Source organism: Pelmatolapia mariae, linkage group LG12 (assembly GCF_036321145.2).
Source record: "Pelmatolapia mariae isolate MD_Pm_ZW linkage group LG12, Pm_UMD_F_2, whole genome shotgun sequence".
Taxonomy (NCBI): domain Eukaryota; kingdom Metazoa; phylum Chordata; class Actinopteri; order Cichliformes; family Cichlidae; genus Pelmatolapia; species Pelmatolapia mariae.
In genome coordinates this window covers 15,834,556-15,853,995 of record NC_086237.1, presented here as the reverse complement: position 1 = coordinate 15,853,995, position 19,440 = coordinate 15,834,556, and the positions used below count along the sequence as shown (strand labels likewise).

At 42.3% G+C, this 19,440-nt stretch overlaps 1 protein-coding gene across 3 annotated transcripts in view; it reads left to right on the top strand.

Moving 5' to 3' along the window:
• lmx1bb (LIM homeobox transcription factor 1, beta b) overlaps positions 1-18,808 on the top strand; it is a 52,432-nt gene extending 33,624 nt beyond the window's left edge. For all 3 annotated transcript variants that reach the window (XM_063490597.1, XM_063490596.1, XM_063490595.1), the window contains 6 exons: positions 11,809-12,041; positions 14,397-14,572; positions 15,086-15,163; positions 15,542-15,608; positions 16,314-16,475; positions 17,616-18,808. In XM_063490597.1, coding sequence (XP_063346667.1) covers positions 11,809-12,041; positions 14,397-14,572; positions 15,086-15,163; positions 15,542-15,608; positions 16,314-16,475; positions 17,616-17,773 — 874 coding nt within the window. In that variant the 3' untranslated portion in view covers positions 17,774-18,808. The remainder of the gene's footprint in view (positions 1-11,808; positions 12,042-14,396; positions 14,573-15,085; positions 15,164-15,541; positions 15,609-16,313; positions 16,476-17,615) is intronic.
• The last annotated feature ends 632 nt before the right edge of the window (positions 18,809-19,440 follow it).

Genomic DNA, 19,440 nt, shown 5'->3' with positions numbered 1-19,440 from the left:
TCCACAGAGATTTAGAAAATATTATTAACTGCATTGCTGCTGATAGTGTAGCTCTTGAAATATAACATAAACTGTGGTAACATTACACTGCTTTATATACTGTGATATAAAGTGACATGTGTTAGGGAAAGGGATAGCAGATTTTTTTTTTATTCATCTTTCTGTGGAAACCAGACAAGCATGAATTCATCATTTTTCATATCTGACTCCCTTGGCTGGACCAGGCATCCTTAAATCAAACCAATTGGAAAAGAATATATTTTTAAAAAATATATAGATATATTTATATGATGATGCAAAATGACCTTTCTTTCCCTCTCGACCTGAATCTCCTGGGAATTTGTAGGTGGTCTCAATAATGTAGCCGATGGTCTTTAGTGAAACAGCAGGTTTTTGGTTTGCTCTGCGGTGTGTGTGCGCCCCTCTGTCTGTTTGACACATTCCAACACTGCAGCCTTCTCCAGGGCTCCTAACTACCAGTCAGTCGCCATGGTTACGACCATATCCATGCCAGCTCTTCACACTCAAAGACATATTTGTTTGGCTAGTGTAGCTACGTTCCCGACAAAAAAAAAAGAAAAAAAAAACACAGCTTTTTAGCATAACACCTGCTAATCTTGGGATTTAGCTCTTTGAAGAGGATTGCTGATCAGAAATTCAAATATATTATTTGAATGCTAATCTGAATGCTAATCCGCAGCCCCCGGGTCTTAGAGCATCCTGTCTTTCAATAACAATGTTTATTTTTCATTTGCTTTTTTTCTTTCTTTTCTTTTTTATCTCCTCTCACCCCTGCGCCACCTCAATCCCACCGTACGTTTAGCTCTGCAGTCCATTCCCTCAAGGAATACCGCGCTCATCTTTTAAAGTATGTGACAATTTGAGAGTATCAATGATTCGGACTCCCCTGGAGAGGAGGATTATTATCATTCGTTCTGATGAGAATTTGAGTTGACCGGTAAAGTGCTTGCTATCGATCCTGCTCTACTGATCTATCCTGCTGCGGTCGCTCAGCCGCCACTGTCTTCTGATATCACTGAACAATGTTATACAGTAATTAAAATCCCCAACTAGCTCTTTAAAAAACAGTCTTATGAAATTATGTGAGCCATATTTTCATCCATCTTCCTTTCATTGTGTGTTTTTTTTCTGTCCCCCCCCCCTTACATTTCTTGGCTTTTTTCCTAGATCTTATCTGCATGTCTGTGTATCTGTGTGGCCACATGATAGCACGTAAAGCAGATGAGTGGGCGTTCTTTAAATTATCTTTAAGTTCAGATAAATAAATGCAAAGGAGGAGGAAAAAAACAGAAAAGATAATGAAAGATAGACTAGCCTATAATGTATACATCCTTATAAAAACTCTCACTGCTTATTGACCCTTCTAAGTAGTTAACATCTTTGCTATCACTGTATACGCTTGTGCAGTCAGCAGACTCATTCATGTTTGGTGTTCTTTAGACATCTGTTTCTATGGTGCTGACTTTTGTCTCGGTTGAGACGCGGACACAGAGAATCAAGGGCAGAGGGATCACAAACACATGGATCCGGATCTTGTGAACGACGTCTAATTCCCGGTTGCCTCACATTCACTCGCTCCAAAGTAATTTTGGGCTTAGGCCGAATCTCTGATAAGTAAACAGAGACCCCCTTATGCAACCATCCTCAGTCACAATGATCTCCAGATCATCTCTGCCCATTAAAACCTGGGCAAACACTTTACTCCACACCAATATACTAAAGACTGGAGGAAGAAAAGGATGGGAAGCACATAAGGGCTTTTTTTTTCCAGACTTTCCCAGATTGTCTCTCTTTCTCCTTTTTCTACCTTTTAATCCAGTATCTTTGAGCCCTAGTAAACTCCTCAAGATGGACATTGCTTGGTTTAGGGTGGAAAGGGGTCAAGCTCCACTGGCCTCCGCACAGAGCTGTGGAATTTTTCATTAGTGCACAGCTGGGTCACAAGTGGCTCCAAAGCCGTCTTAATATTGTGTAGGCCCACAGATTAGGAGCCGGAGAAAAGAAGCCGAAGCGCGATGCTCTCCACCAGACCCTGTCTTTGCATATTTGCAGACTTGTGCTTTTGAACACCTCATATTACTGTTTGTTTTATTTCTTAGACCCAGAACCTCTGGGTCAATAGTAATTATAAAGCCCTCCAATCCAAATGTTGTTTTTTAACCATTCCAGCGCTGAATCTGAAAGCCGAGTCCATTTATTTTCTTATAATGAAGAACGTAAAGTGTCTTAGACCGTGTTTCAAACCTCTTGTACTTATGCACATCATGATTTAATCTAATCTGTGTTATTTTACTGGACATGAGCTCAAAATTGTTTTCGCTGCTGCAACTTTTTCAAACGACTGTTGCTTACGAAGAAAAAAAAAAGCTAAACTGTAGTCGTATAACATCTGATAGCCATTACACTCACTAGCCATCGCTCTCGCCGTTCTGCCCGCTCCCTCAGAAGCAGCAGTCAATCCCAGTCCTGCATAAGCACTATAGTCCCCTTCACCTCACGCAGATCAGCCTGGAAGGAGGACGGACGAACAGCGCTATAAAAACATATACAAAAAGGGTGCGAGTGATTTTTACGGGTGTCTCAACAGGAGCAGTCCAGACTTGCTTCTCGTGTCTGTGTCGTAAAGCTGTCAAATCTATCAGTGATGGCTTCTTACAGGAGGCGGAACAAACCGCCGCATAAAAGCCTTTTAATTTACTGTCTTTTTAAAAATATTTGTTTATAAAGAATAAGTAAAAGAATAAATCTCCAAATCTCCAGTGTCATAATTTCTTCACTGACGCTGTCACTCGGGGGCGTGTGACCATATTGTTTGTTCTGAGCTCTAAAAACCAAACTTAAATGCGATGTTGCACTCATTTTACATACTCAGGAAGACCAGCTGTCCAAACAGCATCGTGTGTGCTCGCCTGCTTACTCTTGTATTTAGATGTGTACTTAGCCTCCTCTGCTGCCCAATACACTGTCCTTTTCACTCCATGAGCTTTGTTCTACCTGTGTGGCAGCGGAGGATTATTTCCACGCTGTTTTCCTAGTGACTCATTAGCAGATCGGTGTAAAGGAGAGAGGCACTGGGTAAACTGATGCTGCAAGACAGAGCTTGAACACGGCATGGCACTGACTCTGTCGTATGCCATATAGCTTGATACCACACAGCAGAAACGCTTGTTTTCAACTAGAGCATAGTCTAAAAGGAGGACGTGGTCTGCATGTTTAGAGGCAGTCTGTTAGAACAACACGTTCTCTCTTAACTGTATTTCGGGATTTGCGTAATCTGTGAAGAGCACGGCGCATGGAATGAGATCATTTGAATAACGACTTAAGGGTTAGGATTTCTTTTTGCAGCTGTGCAGTATAGCCTCACACACAGATATGCCTGGGATGTCCGTCTAGCCTTGGGGGGGGTGCGGGGGGACTCGTCTGAGGAGCTGCACATTCCAGCACATAGGAGCTCATGCTGCCATAGAAATAAAGTGGCCGTATTTATTTTCACAATAGTGGACATGTGGGACAGATGATCCTGGAAACATTTGACTCCACATTCACTGTAAGATCCGCCTTTTTTTTTTTACAGATTTAGTGTAGCTCTGTTCAGCCGCTATTATCGCACGCGCTCCCTCTGAGATGCAGGGCAGGTGCATATATGCATACTCGAACACATCGAACACCTCTCCCTGCTATTATCTTTGCTATGCCAAGTGCAATCAGCTTGTCTCATTCCTCCCCTGTGAGCTCGCAGGCTGCCGGTGCTGCGCTTCAGTGCAGGAAACAAGCAGAACCCTGTGGCCAGAGCTACGTGATGAAGAAGGCACCTTTGGGCCATTAGTGGTGTACACATTTCCCGTTAATGTGTTTTACTTTTACCTGCTGGGAGTTTAATTAAAAAACAAAGAGCCTCAATTTAAAGGCCATTATTATGCTAATGTAGTAAGCACGGGATGGTGATTAAGCAGCTTTTAGAGCTGACTGGAGCTGGCCTTTGGGAGCAGAAGGATGGCACTTTTTATTTGGCTTCATTACTCTCCATGAATCTATGCTCCAAAGAGAAATGCTGATACTATGAAACAAGGTCAGCCACAGAGGTTGTTTATGCAGACGGCATCATCGCTACTACTTTTTAACACTTTACTGCTCACGCAGGCCGAAAGTTTGTTTCAGGCTCCTTTCATGGTGAAAGAATCAATGATACTTTATCTGCTTTATACACAAAAATATGGTGCGTTAACGTACAGGCTCCCCCTTATTCGAATCTGCTTTTACCATTAGGCCCCTCTGCAAGCAATCAAACACTCGTATTAGCCAAATTCAGATTATTTTTAGGCTTGTGTGTCTGCCACGTGCAGAGGTCAGCGTAAATGTACATAACAAAGTAATTTTCACGATGCTGAGACGAAGTTGAAAAGGTTTGCCGTCCTCCCTTTCACATGTAGCTAAACATCTGGGGATCAAATGTTTTCTTCTATGGCCAAAGCTCTTGATACAGTTGCTACAAAACCAATTATCCCTTATTAAGGCATGTCTTCTGAAAAAAAAAACTAAAATAGTGGCTGTTCAACAGTTTGGAAAGTCTCTGCTGTGACGGATTAGTTTGGTGCTTTTCAGACAGCAAACAGGACAGGATTTCATCTGAAAACGTGAAGGAGAAACAAGCTTTTCGTTAGCTATACTAGCTGTTTGTCAAGATAATTCTTTGAGATCTGCGAGAAAATAAATATCAGATAAAAACAGGGCTACAGCATGTTACTGTAGCATTAGCGCATCAAAAACAGATAAGCTTTGTCCTTTTGACTCATGTTTTTTAATGGTGGATTTTTAATTTGGTTGAACCAAGCTAACCATTTAAGATAAGATAAGATAAGATAAGATAAGATAAGATAAGATAAGATAAGATAAGATAACCTTTATTAGTCCCACACGTGGGAAATTTGTTTTGTCACAGCAGGAAGTGGACAGTGCAAAAGTTATGAAGGACAATTAGAATAAAATAAAATAAGAATAAATACAGTACACAACTGTACAGAATAGAATAAAAATAGAATACTATATACAGTAGAATAAAATAGAATAAAATATACAATAGGATAAAAATAGAATACAAATGCTATATACAACAGAGTGAAAAATACAACGGTGCCAGAAAGATTATTGCACATTTGTGTTATTGCACATTTGTGGATGTGTGTGTATGATCAGTTAAAGTCTTTGTTGTGGAGTCTGACAGCAGTGGGGAGGAAAGACCTGCGAAATCTCTCCGTCCCACACCGTGGGTGCCGCAGTCTCCCACTGAAGGAGCTGCTCAGTGCTGTCACAGTCTCATGCATGGGGTGGGAGATGTTGTCCAGCAGGGATGACAGCTTAGCCACCATTCTCCTGTCACTCACAACCTCCACTGGGTCCAGAGGGCATCCTAGAACAGAGCTGGCCCTTCGGATCAGCCTGTTCAGTCTCTTCCTGTCCCCAGCAGAGATGCTGCCGCCCCAGCAGACCACACCATAAAAGATGGCTGAGGCCACCACAGAGTCATAGAAGGTCTTCAGGAGTGGGCCCTCCACTCCAAACGTCCTGAGTCTCCGCAGCAGGTACAGCCTGCTCTGCCCTTTCCTGTAGAGGGCGTCTGAGTTATGAGTCCAGTCCAGTTTGTTGTTCAGATGAACACCAAGGTACCTGTAGCTGTCCACAGTCTCAATGTCCATACCTTGGATGTTCAGTGGTTGCAGTGGAGGATGTTTGTGCCTGCGGAAGTCTACCACCAGCTCCTTGGTTTTACTGGCATTGATCTGGAGGTAGTTCAGCTGGCACCAGTCCACAAAGTCCTGAGTCAGTCCTCTGTACTCCTTGTCGTCCCCATCAGTGATGAGGCCGACTATAGCAGAGTCATCAGAGAACTTCTGCAGGAAGCACTGGGTGGAGTTGTGGGAGAAGTCTGCAGTGTAGATGGTGAAGAGGAACGGAGCCAGAACCGTTCCCTGTGGGGCCCCCGTACTGCAGACGACCCTGTCCGACACACAGCCCTGAGTCCTCACATACATTTCCACAGGTAACTGACTTCTCCTGCATTTAAACAGAAATCAGAGTCTGACCTACAATCCTTGGTCAGTGTAAAATGTTATTGCTAGTAACTTTTTCCATATCCATTTCATTCACTGTGATGGAAAAGTTAAGCTAGTGGAGCGGCAACTTGCAACAAACTTGCATTCTTTCTTATTGCCAGCAGGGGGCAACTCCACTGTTTTTAAATAGAAGTCTGATTCTGTGGAAGTGAGTGAGAAAAGGACTCTACTTATCACTTGATTTATGACCTAAGGAAAGACTTCCTCAATGATTTAATCACCTCAATCGCTAGTTGCAGCTGTGTTTGAATACATCACAACATTTGTTTTTTATATTATGAGCCCCATTAGATTAAAAGACAACGAACATCATGTTTTGCTGGGAGAGGTCACAAAGGCTACTGCTATCTTTTATATATTCTCTGGTTTTATCCTGGTTTGTGCTGTAGTCTTTCTGCTAATGTAGTCTGCCTGGACACTGGTTCTACTCACATATTTCGCTTTAAAGTTGAAAAAAAAAAAAGACTTATTAGCAAGAATGTGAATGAGCATAACCACCAAAAAATTTAAGTGAACTAGTCTGCCTTGAAAGTAAAAAGTCCTGGAAACATGCTCATCAGCTGTGTCAGGCAGTCGGTGAAATGACTGACTTGAGCTTTAGCCAGTAAGTCATTCGCTCCATCCCGTCCGGAGGGCCCTCTCCTGACCTGCTTCACGGGCCTCATCTCTCACCTCTGCATGATTGGCATGGCCACAGGTTTCCTGCCCAAACACGAGAGCCCATCTTCAAAGTAATAGCTTACAGCTGCTGCCGGGATAATCCTCATCCCCTCTGTCTTTGAAGGGCTGTGGTGACATAATAGCTCTGGCTGTTCTTTCCTAAATTCTTCTGCTGTCTCTCAGAGTGTTGTTCAATAGCAAAAGGGGAGTTAGGTGAGACTATTGCACGTGTTGCTAAATGTAGCATGATTATCAAGCAGCATAAGCAGCTCCATACTCATCCCCTCTGCCCCCCTCCAACCTTCTCTCTTATTCTTCTGGTTTCCTTTTATCCCATCCAGTCCTCCTGATGCTTATCACTGCAGCAGAAGCATTAAATGTAATGTCTGTAGAAGGGCAATCACTGGCAACATGTGGTGAGAGCTTAAGATGTTGTCACACTTTAAGTTGCCCATAATCTGCTCAAAGGGAGCGTGCATAGTTCTCCAAAGCGCTTGCAAAAACAGAAAGGATAGAAGATGAACGACACAGAGGCCGACGTTTCTCAGCTGCACTTTACTCACTTTAAGTGTTCACTTGTTTCTGGCCTTTGCCCACTTTATAATTGTCCTTTTTGTGTGTGTGTGTGGAGGGGTTGGGGGGTTGGGTCCTATGTACTGTTGTTGATGCTGCATTTTGTGCATTTTCTTGCAAGCCTTACAAGCCTCAGCAGTGTGATAATCTGTCACGGAGAGAGAGCGACAACCTTAGAAAAAAAAAAGAACAGACAAGGGATTACAGGTATGTGGACACAGGATTAAAAAGAGGGATGTAATGATTCCTCCGGGAGTGAGGTATGTGCTGAGATGGCCTCTTCTTTTCATTTATGAGTCCCGTCCCGGGGAGGCCTGGGTAAATATTGACAGTTCTCTTGGCTTGAGATGCGGCCATTGATCCACACGGGAGGGTCTCATCACTTGATCTGTGCGCTCAGGTGTGGGAGGAGGAAAGGCGAGAGTCGGGACGCAACTGTCGCGCTGGTGGTCCCCTTTGTGGTGTCTTTTTATATTGATGCTGGTTCACCTCTGCAACACTGGGAGTCGAGTTACCGAAAGCAGCTCAACGTCCAGAAAGTGGATTTTAGGTGGATACAAGCTCTAATGTGATTGGTCACTGGGATCAGCTAGAGGGACAAAGTGGTAATTGATCACTTAAATCAGTTCAGGTCTGATTTTCAGTCGCAGCTACATCTTCTTTGATATCTTTAATATCCCTGTAGATCAGTGCAGGGAGCGGTGTCTCTTTCCTGGTGCAGTTTCCAGTTAAATACCACCTGTTGATATGTTTTTCTCTCTATATATAAAATAATCATTTACATCTCCCTCTCTGTCTCCTGTTGGCATGCCGGCCCAGCGGCCTGTTCCTCAAACCACTAATCAGGTAATGTTAGGGAGGTTGAATGGCGTGCCTCCCTCTGGTCAACCTTCACTGCTCACACAGTGGTGTTGTTTTAAAGAGCATTCTTTAGCAGCTGAACTTGGAAAGGTATTAAAGTGGGATTAGGCTCCTCCACAATCCACTGCTTGTGTCATTCAGGGAGTTTGTGTTCTCCGCTGCCACCTCCCCACTCCTCCTCTGTTTGATTGTGGCTAGCCGCAGGAGTGGGACTGACTGTGCCTTTCAAAGGAGAGGGGTAGGGTTAAATCCCTAGTCCACTGCTCCCTGCTAATTCTCCTTGTTCCTTAGAGAAGGATTTACTTCTGCTGCCAGCTTCTCAAAGGCCTTCTCTGCCCATCCGAAAAGTCGGCGTTGCCTTCCTGTGGAGGTGTGGTTGCCATAGAAGGGGCGTCATGCATGGCTTTTCCATCTGAACCCCACTGAGAATGGGGACCGGGGACTGAAAACAGGCAGAAAGTCCGGATTAGACCCGAGGACAAAGCAGGACAGGAAGATTCCAGAAGGGACGAATGGGAATTACAGCAGCAAAAATAATGCAAAGTGACAGAGAGGGGAAATAGAAAAATAATGGCTTACAAGATTAGACTCGGCAAAGGAGAAAGAAGAAAGGAAAGAGGGCTGAATGAGAATGTTTTCATCTAGATGAGAAGATTTTAGAGAGCGGTCGTAGGTGAATACGGAGTGCTGGACGTATCAAAACCGCGCTAATAAGTCATTTCCTCAACTTTTTGCGCTCTCTCTGAGCCTAAGCTGGCAACCTTTAGCTAAACATCAGACTTAGAGCTGGGAACTTTGTCTTGACAAACTCATCGCCTCCTTAAGATGAGCCCAGCCTATAACGATCCTTCTAAAACCTAGAAACTGGCCTATTAATGCGCCGTTTGCGGGAATAAGTCAGTGTTTTAAATGTTTTCTAATGTTCTAAATGTTTTTTCTAATTTATTTTTTATAAGCCAAACTGGGTAGTTTGTTTAGAAAACCTATCCAGGTTGGCAGGTCAGTTAAACAAGATCCATGCTTGTTTGAGAAACATGCTGAAATTTCTTTTTCAGGGGATTATCCTAGAGGTTTTTCCATAGTTCAATAATAATCTTCTTAACTTATTGTAATAAACGAAAGATTAAAGGATTTTATGAACCCAGAGAGTGCCTGGGCTGACATCTCTGTTGTTTTATAAAGAAAAGAAGATGCTCTGTCTAACCGTCCTTAGCTTACGGATCCAGGTTGTAATGCTCATTATGATGAATAGATGGATGGATATCTCGAAACTAGTAAAATAGGCTATTAATTGTTGTGAAGTGATTACGATGATATAAAATGTAGCTCTCCCGATTGTGATCTGATGAGCAGCAGTGAAGCAATTATTTTAGAAAGCTGCAGAGGCAACAACAAAAACCAAACTTGCTACCAGCGTGCACACAGCTGTTCATACAAATGCATTTACATGTGTGAACACACACACACACGCACACACCATATCACTACTCAATCAGTACCTATAACACCATTACCATAACAAAACCACCCTTTGGTTTCCCCTCTTCTCATATTTACACATTATATTCATCACTATCGCTCAACCCCGTCCCAAACCAGCAGATGATGTCAATTGCTCCTCTCACTACCTCCCTGCCTTGCACAATGAAATAGATGTTCACCACAAATAGATAGGCGGTTGCCAGCTGTCTTCCAGACCAGGGCAAACAAAGAGGCCACTAATAAATCCAGCTTTACGGCTGGACAAGATCAACCACACTCCCTGCCTCCTTGCTCCATTTAATGTGGCTTCTTCTAAACAACGGAGGGCAAATTAAATGCCACTCAGTCACCAATAAAACAATGCAAACATCTTCCTGAAAGCACATAAAAGAAGATGGAAGTGTTGTCTAGGAAATGGTGATAGAGGCAGTGTTGCGCCACAGAGGCACGATATTAGACGGTAAGATGAGATACAGACAGACCAGACCCACTAACCAGCAATGAATCATGATATGATATCTGATGCATATAGAGCATTGTGTGGATGTGAAAGAAATGCATAAACTGCCAACAAAGGCTTGATTAAGATCATCAGGGTTTAGTAGTTGCTGCACTAGAGCATGATCTAGCCTGTTTTGTTTTTTTTTGGGGGGGGGGGGTTGGTCAGGCTTGTGAGGGGGTTGGGGTCAGTCCCCATGACTGAGCTCACTTGGAATGATGCAAGGCTGGGCTCAGCCTAAAATTTTAACAGATGACTAGCTGCCAAAGGAGGCACCTCTTTCGCTGCACGGCAAACACTGTAACCCTGGACAATTAGTCAGATAGGCAGAGATGTAAGTTGGTAAGACCTATTGAACATTCAGGTCCCCGAGGAAGAATAGCTTCAACTCTCATCGTGCACGTAATTACTGTCGGGTGAGAGAGGTCCCTGCAATATTTTCAGTTTCCAAATTTAAATTATGTTTGTTGAGATAACTTGAAGTGGCACATAAATACTTTCAAATAAATCTTAAGATATAAGGAACGGTGGAGGGAGGACTTTGTAAGCAACCAACGCTTAGAAATTACATTCAAATTAAAGATGATTACAATGCAGAAAAATCTAATTAACACCGAATGCAAAAGTTAAGAAGTAGAACTTTACAATTGGCAATTAAGGTAGGCAGATATATAAAGCAGTGTCTATTTCTTTTTTATGTTGGTGTTGGATTACATTTTGTGTTTCATTGTCCTTTGCGCAGTGATTAGACAAACTATTCGTTTGATAAGATCCAATTAAAGAAGCCTGATTTGTTATGCTTGGTTTCGAGCCTTTGTTTTGGTGAGATTTATAGAAGTTCCCTGGCAGTTGAAATAACTACATCCAAAACACCAAAACGGGCTAGATGTGACTATGTTTATGGAAGTGTGAATAATAATTTGTCATAAAGCCTTCCAGGCTATTGTTAAATATTTTGTAAGGCCAAATGAACTGGACACCACACAGGACCAAGATACTGAAACAGTCATAATCAAACCAGATATAAGTATACAGTGGTGTGAAATAGTGTTTGCCCCCTTACTGATTTCCTAGTGTTTGGCATATTTGTCACACTTTAGATGTTTCCGGTCATCCAACAAATTTTAATATTAGACAAAGGTAACCAAAACACACCAGCAAGTCCACCTCTGAATGGCATAAAAAAACTTTGGAGTGACCTAGTCAAAGTCCTAACCTGAATCCGATTGAGATGCTGTGGCACGACCTTAAAAAGCCGGTTAATGCTCAGAAACCCTTCAATGTGGCTGAATTACAACAATTCTGCAAAGAAGAGTGGGCCAAAATTCCTGCACAACGCTGTAAAAAATACTTGACTGCTGTTGTTGCTGCTGGCTCAACCAGTTATTAGGCTTATGGGGCAATCACTTTTTAACACAGGGCCGCGTAGCTTTGGATTTTCTTTCCCCCTTAACAATAAATACCTCCATTTAGAAACTGCATGTTTTTTTTACTTGTGTTTTTATCTTTTTCACACGTGCTGCTTTGAACAGCAAAATTCGGTTTTGGTGTTCTGTTTAAATCACCACACTTCCTACCATATTCTCTTTTATTTCTTTATAGGTTGTTTGCAACCAAGTGCAGCGGCTGCATGGAGAAAATCGCCCCCACAGAGTTTGTGATGCGTGCTCTGGAGTGCGTCTACCACCTGAACTGCTTTTGCTGCTGCGTGTGCGACCGCCAGCTGAGGAAGGGCGACGAGTTTGTTCTGAAGGAGGGTCAGCTGCTTTGCAAGATTGACTACGAGAGGGAGAAAGACTTACTCAGCTCGGTCAGCCCGGATGACTCAGACTCAGGTGAGCCTTCTGCACCCTCTCACACAAGAGTGAGAACGACACTGTGGTGCGATCGTCAAATGGCACCAGGGTGTTGTATTCTGTATGCTCTGTCCCATCACAGCTGTGGCCACCTTAGACGTCCTCCACGAGGAACCTGGTTCTGAATCTTACTGGATTTAGTTTTAGTTTTGTTAATAGCAAAGGAATAAAGCAGTTCTAGATGCTAGATGTATTGCCATCTGACATCTGAGGTCTTGCTTACAGCCCAGGCCGTAAAAAGTCTAGCGTGGCTCCATCTGCAGCTTTTCAGTGGCTGATTTTGTAGCATTCATTCGAGCAGGGAGCGTAAGTTTATGATACAGTAGGAAGTGGAAACAGGACAAAGCCAAGCCACCCTGTATTAATGGTGCTCCATGCGTGGGCAGGATCTGGTGCTGGAAAGAATTAAATCACTGTATCACGGTGAGTGACAGAGGGATTTGGGGCCTTTCTGCAGAAAGCCTGCACCTCCACTCTTATCAGCTCTAGTGTTCCTCTCCTATAGCCTCCATACACATTGAGGCATCTCGCCAAGCCTCGCTGTTCACTACCATCTGGCTCGCATTTAAACATGCACAAAAGCAGGGAATTTGTCAAATACATCTGTGCCTGTGTCAACTTTTGTCAACTTGTGGGAATATTTGCTCCACGTCTTCCTCGTTTGCTTGTATCCCAGTGTATCGCACAGGCATGTCTTTTGTGCATGTCTCAGAATTTAAAGATGGAGAAAATGTTGACATGAATAGAGGTTAACCTCGGCATGTGGCAGATGAAATGTAGGTTTTCAGTGGTTACATATCAGAACCAGATGACAGGAGACAATAAGCCATCAAGCATGCGCCTGCGCCCTGAAGACCCCAGAGTCATTGGGCTTTGTTAACAGCAATTGTAGTTTTGATTTGTAAACACTTGCTTTTAGCCTCATATGAAAAAAATATATTAAATGTAATAACTGAATAATAATTCTATTGTCATTTGTTTTTTGTTTTTTCATCATCTACTAGCAATCAGCTAAAGGATGTGACCAGCCCAAACCAGTTTATGTATAAAGCATTATGTGGTGTTACATTATATAATATTGCATCATGTGCAGATATTTAGCCTATTACAACTTGCAATTCAGTAAATTAGCTTAGATTCTCAAACTACTGTCTTATTTGAGTTGGTCTGATACTCTGTTCAAACCATGCTTGCTGGCTTCACAGTTTAGCTTAGCTTGATGGAAATGCTTTCTTTACTCAGTGGGCCTGCCTCTTTTTAAATAGTATTTAGTATAATTAACTCATAGGTTGTGCAAGCAGATTAGCAGGTCAATTATTTTCAGTTATTAAACAAAATCAGGTCTCAGGAAACGGAAAACTCTATGAAACATTAATTATTTATATTTTGCTCAATTTTAATTACTCTAAATCCAGATAGAGCTAATGGTGTAAATAAATTAGTGATGAAATTGTTGCTATTCTTTAAAGAATTAGACAGAAAAATACAAATACAAGTTCTATGAAATATAGTCCTTCTTTTTGCTCCATTATGTTTACAGTTGTTCATGTTGCATTTTATTTAACTCCATGTTATATTATTATATAGTCTGTGACACCATGAGTGCAGTGGGTTGCTGCATCAGAAAGATAGGTGACTTCACTGGAACAAGTAAAAACTGTGAAGGAAAATGGACATTATCTCGCTTAAGCAATATCAGTGGGTTCTTGTCATAATATTCCCTGATAACAGTGAAAAGTGAATATGGTGGGGCTTCCCAACAGACAGCTCTGTCCCAATTTAACATCTGAACACATATATATATAAATGACAGCAATTTTACTGACCCAGATTTTAATATCCTGCCCTTGACAGTTAAAGTTTAGCAAAGTGTATAAATTCCGTCATTATTTTAAGGTTAAGTTTGAATCGAGACTATCTTACATATTGTGTTGCAGGAGATGCATTTCCCATATGTACTCATTGCCTGTTTCATGTTGCACTTGATGTAGTACTCTTATCAGAGATTGATTTTGTGTAAATCAGAGAAAGCTGAGAGTAATAATTTACTAGTGACATTGTGTCCAGTTCAGTGACAAATGTGCATATTTCACTGTGCTTTCCATAGATGTCTGTAGGTCTAATCATACATGAGGCCTTTTCCTTTTGTAATAAATTGATAATGTATCAAAAACACATGTGTCTCCTTTGATTAGGCACTTGTGGTGTGTGAATCTCTTGAAATAGGGAAGAATGAAAATATATTTATCAGCAGACTGTCATAGACAAAAAAAAATAAGGGTGTAGCCAGTTCAAGCTTGTGCTCATGATACAGAGAACTGATTCTCTTAACAGAGAAAAGTGACGATGAGGAGTTGGACATCAAGCCAGAGAAAGGCATAGGAAGCCAGGGGAAGGGGGATGACAGCAAGGATCCAAGGAGGCCCAAAAGACCACGAACCATTCTGACCACTCAACAGAGACGGGCCTTTAAGGCTTCTTTTGAGGTCTCTTCAAAGCCCTGCAGAAAGGTAAGACAAAGCTTTAATAACCAGCTGCAACTGAGTAAAGAAAATCTGAGATTTATGTTTTTTTAATTCCCTGGTAAGGGTTTAGATAGAAGTTGAGATGCGAACCACGAGCCCTACAGTAGTTTGACAAATAAAATTCTCAAATTAAAAAAATCTCCCCCACCTCAAAGCTGAGCTTTGAAGTGGCAAGCAGCATTCTGTTCTGTGTTAACTGAGGCAGGCTGGTGTAACGCACTCCGTCTGCACCAAATGTCACACTGAGATAGGAGAACTCCCTCCATAGCCCGGGCCCTAAAACAGGCGCTGCACTCGGTCCGAACTTTGAAGCGGCAATAACCAGTAGGTCCAAAAAGACCACTGCATTCAGTCAGCGTTGACTTAAAAGCAAATCAAAGAGGCAGTGCGGCTGTTAGGAACTGTGGCAGTTATGTTAAGGCAGAACGGGATTTCAGAGGGCTGTGAAGCGTTTCGGTTTTTTGTGTGATGCTCACAGTATTTTGTTTGGATCTTCAGGTGAGGGAGACTCTGGCTGCAGAGACAGGACTCAGTGTTCGGGTGGTCCAGGTGTGGTTTCAGAACCAGAGAGCTAAGGTGAGAGCAAATACCACAAAACAAATTGCATTTTATGTCCTTACCCTACCCACTCCCAAAAAAAGCAGCTTCGGTCCATTTTAGAGTTCAGCTAGTAAATCACCACAACTATGTGTGTTAAACTTATCACTGCATTCCTTTTGCAAATGCAAAAGAGCAAGGAGCTGCAAATCTAGCTCACTCTTGCATTAAATGTCTACGCCCTCCTCTTTACTGATGATTATCTTGTGAAAACCTTTGATATTTGACAATGAAGTGCGCTCAGATACAGATTTTATGCAGTTCATTCAAGGGTGAAGAGCGAGGAGCATCCTTTTTAAATTAAAGAGAGCATGTTAGTTTTGGGAGTTCCTCACAACTTTGACTCCTTCGTTTCAGATGAAGAAGTTGGCAAGAAGACAGCAGCAACAACAAGAACAACAGAATTCTCAAAGACTTGGCCAAGGTACGATGCTCCACATACCCTGCAAACACAATGGAGGCCCATTGTCTCCGGCAGCCCCAAGCTTAAAGTGATATTTGTACATATCTCCAAGTACGTCAAGAGTGTTTGTATCGCGGCAATAGTTTGTTGTTGATGTTGACATCGGAATAGGGAGAAGGTGTACCAATTGCTTAATCTCAAAACAGGAACTTTTCTTCTCTCGCTTACGCTGCACTGTAATCAAAGCTGTATTTGCTAGTGATGCTGAATTACAAATTACAAATATGTCACTGTGTAAACAAGGGCACTTCACATGAAGGGTAAAATGGAAATTCAGTTTGGAAGCCAAATGAAATGAATCATCATCATTTCACCTAACCACTATAAAGGAAAGCGAATGGGGATGGGCTCCAGTGATGAAGCCACAAGAACTTTGTGTCCCACATTCAGTTAGCCAAGAGCATTGTTTGTAAAGGGAATTGGGAGAGAAGCCACAGCGAGGACTACCGTATGTTTCCATAAAAACAACAAGGGCGAGCAATCCACATATTTGGGGTACAAATAGGAATCTATCAGGAAGTACCTACTCTGTGGTTTTCTCTTGGTCAGTGTCACCAGCTTTTTGAGGACCCGGTTTGCGTGGTGGCATTTAATGTTTTGCAGACTCACCTGAAGTCTTCTTGTTGGCTGTATTAACTTTCCCCCTTTGCTTTTGTTGCCTTGCAGAGGTGATGTCTAATCGAATGGAAGGGATGATGAACTCCTTCACACCGCTGGCTCCGCCGCAGCAGCAGCTGGTCGCCATGGATCAGAATGGTTACAGCACAGACCCGTTCCAACAGGGGCTCACCCCCCCACAGATGCCCGGGGACCATATGAACCCATATGGTGAGCATCTACCCCACCCCCCACCCCTCCCTTACACACACACACACTACTACACCCCCCAAAAACCCCACTGCTGCTTACAAAGCGCACACATGCCTGTCCCTTGATCAACCTCAAAGCTCCCCAGTGTGGGACATGTGCTCAGGCCACAGCCCCCTGATTTAAGTTGCTCACAGAGAAGAACGAGCAGCTTCTCCTCCCACATGAGATAACACAAGTGTTCTCATAAGGCGTTGGGTTTTGAAGTGTAATTTCAAATCTGTTTAATATGGTTTTAACTCCTTGCCCCCAGCCCCATTACTGATGATGTTTCCGAATGTTGGTAAAAACATGTGGTCTATGTGGGCAGCTTAAGATAAAATGCACTGCAAATAATGATTGAAGACCGTGTGAGCTAATGAATCAGAATTGGAAAACAACAAGTCTCTGATTTCTGTTTGATAAAGGAAGGAATTAGAGCGCAAACAAAGGCGGGAGGGGGAAAAGAAAAAATAAAAAATCAGTCAATCAAGTGTTAGTCCACAGGATGTAACTGGAATAACACATTTTCGAGCGATGTCCTCAACATGTCCCAGAGGGACCATTTCCTGAAGTTCATAACTTCCTTATAATTTGCCTCCATTTAGTTCTCTTCGGTAGTAAGAACCAAATCCCCAGTCTCATCACTCTCCTTTGGTTTGGGGAAAAGAACAATATTGGCAAGGCATTAAAAGATATGTCTCAAAACACTGTCCCCATTTTGTGCAACACTATCATTAAGATCCAGAGTGTAATAAAGTTAACTATTCCCTCCAGAGAAATAACATGTTGAGGTTTTATGAAAGGCGTAAACAGTTGCTATTAACCAGATCTTTTAGGAGGATGCCCCTTGTTTACATGCTCCCTCACAGACCGCAATTGTCCCAGTGAGCGCAGCAAAAAGTGAGCTTTGATGATATCTAACAAAACAGTTCTCACATTTTGATGACACACAACAGCAGTTTCTCAAAGGGACTATTAGTAATTATAATTTCCCAACGCTGCTATAAATCTCAAATACAAGATTACACCGATTTCGCAGCCAGAGTAGGGTGTTGTGCTCTTTGAATGACGCCTCTGCATCTGAATCCTGACGGCTTTTTCCGTATCCGCTCTCTGCAGGTAATGATTCTGCATTCCATGACATAGACAGTGACACGTCTTTAACCAGCCTCAGTGACTGCTTCATGGCATCGTCAGAAGTCAACTCCTTGCAGGCCCGCGTGGGGAACCCCATCGACCGCCTCTACTCCATGCAGAACTCTTATTTTGCGTCATGAAAACAGAAGAGGAAGCTAACATTAGCGCAGAATAAACTGCCCATCTCAACCTGAAGCGCGATGGATGGCCAGGACCTACGCTAACATGGACATGACAGAAGAAACACCTCCTTGCAGTAGCTCCTGGTTATGTGTGGAAGCTTACTGAAAAGATAGTAAAACCACTTATTGTAAGACAGTGACGATTCCTGGGGGAAAGACTTAAATATTGTTAGAGATTATTTGGTAGGATTGCTTATTTGTCACAGGAGATATTACTCTTTTCTTTGTTCACTTAAAGGAAATAAGTAGATATTGAAGCCACTGATTACACACTCTCAAACCAAATAACACAAAGAATTTATACAGTGCATGATCAATTGTAAACAAAAAGTTTTTGTAAGCTCCCCCCTCCCTCCCTTCCTCCCCCAGTTAAGATGTGGTGTTTGGACTGTTTCTTCTTTCACACTACATGGGATTCCATGTTCACCGTTAGCATTTTGATCACTTTCCATAGGTTTAGATATTGTGTTAATAGTAAATAGGTGCAGCATGTCTGCAAGAGTGACTGTACATTTGTGTATGTATGAGAGAAAGAACTGTTTAGCTGAGACAAAAGTGGAGAATTTGGTGGACAAGTAGGATCAGTGAAGTGTAAATACTTTCCCCAGGCAAATTGGATGTGCATGTTAAAAATGGAAAGCATTCTATTTATTTAACTATAACAGGCTCTTGAAGGTACATATTAAAACTGAAAAGCTTTATTTAAAAAGGAGAGCATTTTTGTTGAGGAATTAGTGAGTTCATGAGTATCACAGCTCATCTGTATACCTTTTTAATATGAAGATTAACCCTCTTGTTTTTGTTTTATTCAGCCAAGCTGTAAATGGGCAAAGTTGCTATTTATTTCATACAGACCATAAACCTTTTGTTGTCATTGTCCTATGTGCATTATCAAAATGTTAAAGTTGCTAATTGACCAAAGTCGACTGGTTTGATGAATAAACAATGTCTTTCTCCTGATAACGTTAAATAAATACCATCAGTGACAAGTCATCAAGTATTAACAACTTTTGGGGCTCAAAAATTAAGCCAGTGTGGGAGTGCCAAAAACTGCAGTTGCTCAAATGACAACTTGAGGCTAATTCCAAAAGAAAGTCAGTCCTTTTGATGTTTTGCAGACATGTGATTAACCCTCTGATGTTAACTTGTCTATCATTTTGGACATGTGACAGTCATGGTATGAATAAGGCCCCAATCACACCGGCCTAGAGAACTGTCCGTGACAATCTAGTAATCTAGTCGTGAGGGGAAAATTAGTATTGCCTGACTAGTTATGGGTAGTTGCTGGAGGTTGATGGCAGTCGCTGGCAAAATGATTGTTAAAGCCCCAGTCACGCAGGCCAACAGGCCTGTCAGTGACCCCCTTTCAAACAATGGTCGCTAGGGAAAAATGTGTATTCCCCAACTGGTTGGCAAGCATACTAGCATACTGCTGCAATCGTGGTTTGAATGGAAGTGGCAGAATTGTCTACACACACTGGCCAGCTAGTCCCTGAGCTGCAGTTAAACCGTGAAAAGTTTTTCATGTTTGTCTACAAACACTTGTAAACTACTAGCTGAGCTGTAGTAAAACCTGAAAAAGTGCAACACAAACCAGAAATGGAGACCATCTGTCTTCAAAGTAA